Here is an 8,279-nt window from a genome sequence, read left to right as displayed (position 1 = left end):
TATCAATCTTTCAGAGTGATGACGCTAATGTCTTTGTTTGATCTCCAGGGATTGAAAGAATTTAGTGTTTCCTGTAAAGTGGTGTTACACTGCCATCTGCTGGCTGAAAAAATAATGTCAGCTACTCTGGAACAAGCCTTGTCCTGAATGATCAGTGATAGTCCTAAACGTCATAATAATGAACAGACATAATGCATTAAAGGTCAGTACTTTGTGCTGAATCTCATCATGCTAGTCTTTGTTAACACTGTATGTACCAGGTTTGTCAAAACTCAATTATCCAGTCAGCCAAAAAACTCCATGGCCAACTGGGTCCAGACGCCTTAACCACTGTGTTTTGAAGGCTGGCAATACAAAAGTTTGTATGAGAATAGAAGATTACATAAAATATGCAGAATCTTTTCTTAGAAAAAATAAATTTCAGAATAACTGCAAGTGGGTGTAAAACTATTGCTTAAAAGTTAAGCAAATTAGACCCAAGACAAGAGAACGCAAACTATTACATCCTCATAAAATTACGGAAGTTGGTGCTACAAAGCAACAGTTGTCCCAGCAGTAAAAAAATTAGAAGCACTGACAAACAAGGAACCCCAGAGAAAAAAACATCAGGCTTTTCCCCCCATAAACAACAATTCGGAAACTATTCACGGGTAAAGTAATCATACTTTACATAAAAACTCTTCATAAATTCCTGTAGGTCTAATGCTTGTCTTTTGAGGACGTGAGATCCAGCTATTTTTAAGGTAAACCATTTCACTCTGCAACATTGGAAGTGCCTGCCCCATGAAAAGAAAAAGAATGAGCTCTGACACATTTTCTAAGTTTAAGGTGCACTACAATCAGCATAACCATACAATCACTAATCTAAGTATGAACGACAGAGAAGATGCAGGCCAATTTTCTTATTTGCTTGTATAGCAATCACAACACTTAAAAGATCAGCAAAACTGTCTAAATGAGATGCAGAAACAACCCCTTTAAATAACTGGGTTTGCAAAGAGCTCTTCACCTTTCTATTTTACCATCTCTTTTCTGATACAGATGGACCAAAATTCAAACCAGGACCAAATTTTCTGAACTCATTTTTTCCTCTTTAAGGTGTTTCTTTAAAGCAAAAATCTGCTGATATGTACAGGAAAAAAACCTATTTTAGTCAGTGCAACCACCTAAAGAATAAATGATGTACTGTTTTCCTGTGCATATTTTGTGCTACAGGATGTAACATGTTGCATTACATACCACAAAAAGTACCAAAAGCTGAATGCAATTGTGCACATATGTAAGTTTATTTAGAAGAATTTCAGTATAAAACAGTGGCATTTTCTTCCAGAGAAATACACAAAAGTGAACACGGTTGTTTTTCTATGTGAATGAACACTTTGATGACCTTTACACAAACAGTCTTTGAGATATAGGTAGTCCAAATAATAAAATTAAATAACAGACCAATATCCCGAACATATGACTGTGAAATCCACCTGTGTCAAACAAGCAGATTCAGTGACAAACCCTAAACTCAAACAGAAAGTTAAACTCTTTAACTTGTCAATATTAATGTCTTCTTTTTACTGCACCAAGAAAGTCTTTGATAAAAAGACTGTTGTGTTCCTGCACTTTACAATCAGCTGAAAATGAGGGAAGATAATCAATCGCTTGAAGATAATGAACTTCCATGTTACATATGGATACATTTCTCTGTATAGAAACAAAATATCTATGATCATTCCGCGCGGCGCAATGATAGTCTTGGAAGTAAAATAAAATATAAAGACAGGATAGTGTATTTAAAAATTTCAGAAATGCAGAATATTAATAAAAATGCTTTCACATACCATTACATGACAAACTAAGTTTCTTTTTTTCTTTTTTTTTTTTACAATACTGTATTTTTTCCAGTGTTAACAAAATGTTAACTACTACTGTCAGCACAGAGTTTAAGAAAGGGTGAGATTAATTTAAACTCTACTATACAGAATACTTTGCAACTCACTGACATGTTTTCTCTTTATGAGAGATTCTGGGAGGATACACTAAAGGGCCGCCTCAAATTAAAAAAAAAAAAAAGATTAAAAAAAGGACAGGGACAAAAATTTATCAGTTATATTCACTAAACACAACTGAAGTGGCTGATAGGTGTTAGGCAGTCAGGGTGGAATGTAAATTTAAAACAGTATTGCATGTGCATTAAATCAGAATTATGAGAAATCTCCTACTTTATTAATGTTTTGTCAAAAGGCAACAAACTGCTTACCTGTCTGGAATAAATAAAGCTGCTGCTAATAGACTGTGCTACAGAAGGTCAGATTCAGCTCTTTTCAGTCATGTTTAAAGCCGTAGCATCCAGCTCCACAGAGTAACAAAGCGATATAGTCATTTAAACTGCATTCACACAACCTTGCCAGAGGCTGCGAGTTGTAGAGATGCTAAAATACACACCTACATATGGTAATGAAAACAGGATACAAAAAATATATTGAGTACAACTGTACCAGCAGTGAGTATTTCTAAAGTGTAACAGATCAAAAATAAATTCTGAGTAAATATATAGTATAGAATAAGGTCTGTAATAGAACCCAGCTATTTGAAACATGCTGTCAAGTTAGACAAATCTACGATGATTGATATTGGTGTACTAAGAAATCAGCCTCAGTGAGTTTCTAGACAAGACACGAGAGTTTCAGTTAACAGAGGGCAAGTCCAGTTAAGGTTTCTAAAGATGCTGTCTAGCATCTTTAGAAAGCAGGGCCTTAAATGCAAGATCATGACGTTGCAAATTGAAGACACTTTAACACATCAGTCCCAACTGAGACAGGTAACCTGCTACCCTCAATGGTCACAAACATGAGAATGATGATTACACCCAGATGTCGTCTTCTAAAAATACAAAGATGTGTAGTTAACAATGGAACAATAGAGATCAGATCTATGGCTTTTATGTGCATTGAGTAGAGAGGGAATTTCTTTGGCTATTGAGGCAGACAAAACATTAAATCACCACTCTGTGTATTCCATGACTAATAGAAAATAAAATCTATGATTGTACATTTTCCAAAAGGTACATTGACAATCAAACATATGCTTTTGTTCTACAAATCTATGCCGTGTCTACAATTTAAAAACTGACCTAGAGGTCAAAAAGAGAGCAGCCGAAGTGAGCACCATATGTCTTATATTGTTCATGGCTAAGGGAAGTTGATGCTTGGCAAGAGCTGACAGTAAAAACAATTGTCCCTCTCACACGCAAACCCTAGGGGAAGTAAGTGTAATGTTTTCCCACTCTGCTTCATTGGTCTTCCTCTGGGGTTTGACGACCCCCACCCTTGGTCTTGAGTTGGAGCCAGGCGTCTCCCAATGCCTTGGCGAAGTGGTCATCCACAGAACCTGTGATGGACACCGAGTTGGACACAGGCTCTGCCTCTTTGTAGTTTTTCCCGAGGCTGCGGCGGAAGTGCTCCTCAATCACAGGATCGCTTACAGTGTTGGCTAAAATAAAATTATTAGTAGTGGAAACCAAATCCCAGTTATTACCAAACGTATGGAAAAAGGTTAAAAAAGAATAAACAAAAAGAAAGTAGCATTGAGTCATTTCTTTTCACACTCAGGGCAACATATGCCCATACAACAACATGTCTTGTTCAGAAGAGCATATGGTTAAGTATTACAATGAGCTTAATACAAGCACAAGTTTGCAGATTGGGTATAGTCTGAACATTTTTAAGGCTTACCATTGGCCTTCCTTTGATCAGTAGCAGTGTTGGGTGTGCAGCCATTCATGTGGCAATGCGATAGGTTACAATTTCGGTTGCTTGCAGGAGCACAGGTTATAACGGAGGGACGATTCTACAGGTGGAAAATGCATAAAATCAGCTTACACACAGTAGAAATAAGTTTGGGTCTCCTCTGGGAAGAGGACAGTGGCTTCTGCACATGTGCACATTCTCTACCAACTGAGGTAGACTTGCACCCCTCCCTGTCTGGACTTGACATGTAAGAATACTTTGCCTTGCTTGTCTGAAAGATGTCCAGAAAAACTGGAATCACTCAAAGCCTTAGACCCAAATGCATACTCACTGTGGAGAGTTCTACAAAGCATAAATACTTAAATTCAGAGTAATTAAACATTTTTTGGCACATGGGAATATGCTTTTTGCTTTGGCAAAAAACTGTGAAGACAGTCATCTTTGTGTGGTGTTTTCCACCACATGAGAAGTTAGGATACCTCTACTAGGTAGTAGAAATCAGCAAACAGATCCCCAAGAGATCAATGGACACACAACCTTTACTTTACGTGGACCCTTTTTGGCCATGCTCATACACAGTGGTGTCATAGATCACAGCTTACTATGATCCATTTGGATCAACTCCCTAAGTTTGATCAGCATGTGACTGGCTGGTGGTAAATGTATCATCACTGTGAAAAATCAATGCACAGACACTAAAAACTTGCATAGACTTGTGATGAAAATAACCAAGTGTTGGACAGTGTTTATACACTATGAAATGACACTTAAATTATCATTAAAAAAGTGTTTGGCAGACCTAAACACAGAAAACGGACATAAGACCTTAATATTATACAGTGTATATTTACTCCAGATGGTGCTTTGAGTTTTCTTTGTTTCATCTTGCTGTATCTGGGTTTTTGTGCAGATCAGAGCAGCTGGTAGTTTTTATTCTTACAGCCAGCTGTAGTCTGTTGCTGCAAAATTACATGGTTTTTGTTCTGACAGTTAACGACAATGATTGCTGAATAAATACTTGTATTAATATGAAGCAGCTTTTAAGATCGCAGTCTTTGATATTCAGAATTTTATGAGTGAAAAGGAAGCACAGGTACATCTCACTGTATGTATGTAAATGTCATTGATGTGTATAAGAAAATGAAGGTTATAATACATCATTGACATTTGCAGAGAAGTATTTTGATTTGTACTGTTTTCTGAATAAATAGTTTGAGTTTTGGCTGGCTCAAGAGTGGACAAGTTACACATTGAGAATCTTTTTTTCAGAGACTGAAAAAAACAATCTGATCCCACCTGTGAGATTTGTGATCCACTGCACCACTACCAGCTGCACGGCAGCTCATGGCAAATTATTATTTTATGTTTCTTGTGAGATTTGAAGCTTTCATTCTCGTCACTGGGAGCATTTCATGTACTCTTTATAAGTGTTATAACTAGACATACCTGCTGCCGCTCTACAGTCCCGCTTATGACGGACCTCTCTCTACTTCCTGCTCCCATGTCGTGACCACTTTTGGTCAAAGCCAGAGGTCGGTCAACAGCATAGCCAGAAACGGAAGCATACAGGTGGTTCCCATGGAGGCCATTGGAGGAGGAAGTTATGTGCTCAACAGGAGAGTGACTGAGGCTCCAGTGCTCATTACGGTTGTCTCCAGCAGAGGGGCGGGCCCTAAATAAAGATAGAACAAATTACAACATTTTGTGTTTACAAAATCAAAAAACAGCGTACCACAAAGGATGGTATCATCTTCTATTTTCCAATTATCCCTTTATACCATGTTCAGACCTTTTCTTTCTCATTATTTTTGAACTTGCTACACTGAACCAATACTATGAGCATGGCATGACTGGGGATGTAAATTCACTATTTATCTATTTCAATTTTTTATCAATTTTTTTCATTTAAATTTTTTTTAAGTGACTTACAACTGAGATGTGAACAATCTGCTCATTTTGGTCATCGGATCTTCATCGCAGTTGATTCTGTCATCCATTTGTTCTTCCCCATACTTCCTTTTACTTGGGCAGTGTGAAGGAGGCCCAGTCATGTTGGACATAGCAGTGGGATGGGAGGGTGTCCTGGACTCATCTGAGGGAAAGAAATTATCCATTAAGTATTTGTAACACAAACCACAACATCAATTATACATTTAATCATCATCATCAAATGAAAATAAAACCTCTTAGCTTGACTACCACATTTACTTAATCTAAGTACAAAAATAAAATTTCTAACAAGTGCACTCAATTGGCAAGGGAATACATCATTGATTTTAGCAAGATACATATCAGCAAGAGTAACTTGCATGTGAAGACTTTGGAGTGTATTCAGAGTTTAAGATCTGAGGAGGATATTATTGAAATGTCTGAAAAATATAAGATCATTTTTAGTGAAAAAAAAACTCCAAACCAGGAAATTTTTAGTATAAGATGTGTCTACTTATATTCAGATCACTTGAGCAAGAACTGGCCTCCCGACTGAGACGATAATAATACAAATCTTCAAATTTGTACTGTAACTTGAAAAGACTATCATTGTGTTGTACTGGACCTTATCCTCGTGTTTTGGGTACATATTGACCAAAGGCTTTGAGGGAAATGATAACTGTTTAGAATAATGTTTTAAGACATGAACGGCTGAGTCTGCCATTCTGATTTGAAAAATTGAGACTCAATACAAGCCTGACCAAGTAGTGGGTGAATGGAAAGCTGAACACATTTGAATGTTTCACTCAAAACTAGAACACTTGGCTATTGTGTTTCGGTAAGTATAGTTAGCAACGTATCGACTTAAAAGATAAGGCTGAAATTTACCTTCATAGTGCATTCTCCCGATGTTATTGTTCATCTTGTCCAGGAACTGAGAGTTCAACAGGTCCATCCTAGTGAAACGCATTTACACCAACAGGCTTGTTGCTAACATCGATGTTAGCAAGATACATCAGCAGGAGGAACAACTTCTAGTCTAAAGAAGAGAAAAATACGAAAAAATCGCATGAAGGTTAACAAGATGAAACCTGGTCTAGACTTACACCATGTCAAAGACGCCAAGAAAAATTATCCAAACATTGACGGTCAGCTATCTCAACGATGCTGTCGTTTCTCGGTTAGCTCAACATGGAGTGCTAGCTGAGCTGAGTTCAAAAGTTAGGCTAGCTCCGAGCAGCTAGCTTTGACGTAGACGCAAGTTCACAAAAGCACGTTTCAAAAGTTCTCTAGACAATGGCAATCGATTGTATAATAACAGGCATTCAAACACATGTTCTCCCGACACTATTATCAAATGACAGGAGCTGACACGACACACTGGCTAGCTATAATTAGCTGTTATGTCGACAAACTAACGTTAACGTTAGCATTCAGCTAGCTAGCCCTTAACTTTGTTGTTAGCTTATTCGATACAAGTTTCCCGAATCATGAGCCATATAACACAGGTTTAACTACAAGCAATCGGTGAAAAGTCATAGTACATAACTCTTTGGAGCAAAAGGAAGAAAGTCTTCCAAATGCTACTCACCTAGTCGATGAATGATTTGCATTACAGCTGTAACATCACCACGGCTAGCCCAGCTTGCCTTCATCGACGCACTTTCCCACCGAGTTCAAACAATAGAGCAGTGAGCGACCCCAGCGGAAACGAGGCGAAGAGGGACCAAGTGATAGTTTTGGATCTGCTCTACTCCAAAATGCGAGGACTTCCAGATATAAGGTGATTTCATTCCCCATTCACAGCAGAATTCCCTTACACCTGGTTGAATTTTTAATGATACAACTAACTACCCTAAATTAGCTCCACCCGTACCTCTTAAAATATTGATTAAAAATCAACAGCAAGATGTTAGAATAAAAAGTATGAACACTGTTTCTTATAAGCAAGACGATGAATAAACTATCTTATTTTTTTACTCTGATTTTACACTTTAGCAGGCGTTTAAATTGGAATTCTGAGTCCCAAAGACTGAGGATTGCAACAATTGTTCTGCCTGTGACAGCGTTTTGCATGATTACCGGTAACTATTTCTTCCTTTCTTTCTTTTATTGGCATTAGACACTAATGGACATAGGGAAATCTGCCTCAAATGAAAACAACAAAATCTTATAATTTGTACCTCCTATCTCATAATCATAACTTTGTATCCCATAATTTTTTTTTTTTTTTTTAGTAAGCCATAATTTTGACATTTTTTATGGCTTTGATTCCTCAATTATTGCTACTTAAATAAGGCAAGGTTTTCCCTTTTTTGACCTGGTGGATACAGGCTACAATGTATAAAATTAACTGTAGACATCACCACTTGCATGCAAGATCTACCAAATTATGTGCTCTCAACCAGCACACTACAAGAACCAGAAGAGTTACTGCAACATACATACTTTACGAGGGCGTCGCTCTATGGTTGGACTTTATCATCTCCTAAATAGCTTACTCACCAAATCATTTCAGCTAAGTGAAGGTTGGTTTTGTTGTTCAGTACACCACAACCACCAGGTGATGTCACCCCAGCACCTTTACAAATGATTCAGTGCTGAGTAAAG

General features: G+C 37.5%; 1 protein-coding gene across 1 annotated transcript; it reads right to left on the bottom strand.

Moving 5' to 3' along the window:
- Positions 1–1,291: 1,291 nt before the first annotated feature.
- On the bottom strand, positions 1,292–7,484 carry LOC141799917 (transcription cofactor vestigial-like protein 4). The gene is made up of 6 exons (XM_074682338.1): positions 7,261–7,484; positions 6,558–6,708; positions 5,670–5,832; positions 5,187–5,412; positions 3,726–3,840; positions 1,292–3,483 (listed from the first exon to the last, which is right to left on the bottom strand). The coding sequence occupies exons 2-6, from the start codon at positions 6,637–6,639 to the stop codon at positions 3,284–3,286; spliced, it is 786 nt and encodes a 261-aa protein (XP_074538439.1). The 5' UTR covers positions 6,640–6,708; positions 7,261–7,484; the 3' UTR covers positions 1,292–3,283.
- Positions 7,485–8,279: the final 795 nt, after the last annotated feature.

The sequence above is a fragment of the Halichoeres trimaculatus genome, unplaced genomic scaffold (genome assembly GCF_033239565.1).
Source record: "Halichoeres trimaculatus isolate MK-OKI-2021-1 unplaced genomic scaffold, fHalTri1.1 fHalTri1_scaffold_11, whole genome shotgun sequence".
Lineage (NCBI taxonomy): Eukaryota > Metazoa > Chordata > Actinopteri > Labriformes > Labridae > Halichoeres > Halichoeres trimaculatus.
The sequence above is the reverse complement of the archived record's forward strand: the minus strand, read 5'-3'. Positions and strand labels throughout refer to the sequence as shown.

Excerpts from the sequence above, each read along its gene's own strand:
- LOC141799917 (XM_074682338.1), bottom strand. The coding sequence starts at position 6,639 with ATGCGTTTCACTAGGATGGACCTGTTGAACTCTCAGTTCCTGGACAAG. Across the intron at positions 5,413-5,669 it reads AGATTGTTCACATCTCAGTT|GGCCCGCCCCTCTGCTGGAG; the intron begins GTAAGTCACTTA and ends ATCTTTATTTAG. Across the intron at positions 3,841-5,186 it reads GGACTGTAGAGCGGCAGCAG|AATCGTCCCTCCGTTATAAC; the intron begins GTATGTCTAGTT and ends TTCCACCTGTAG.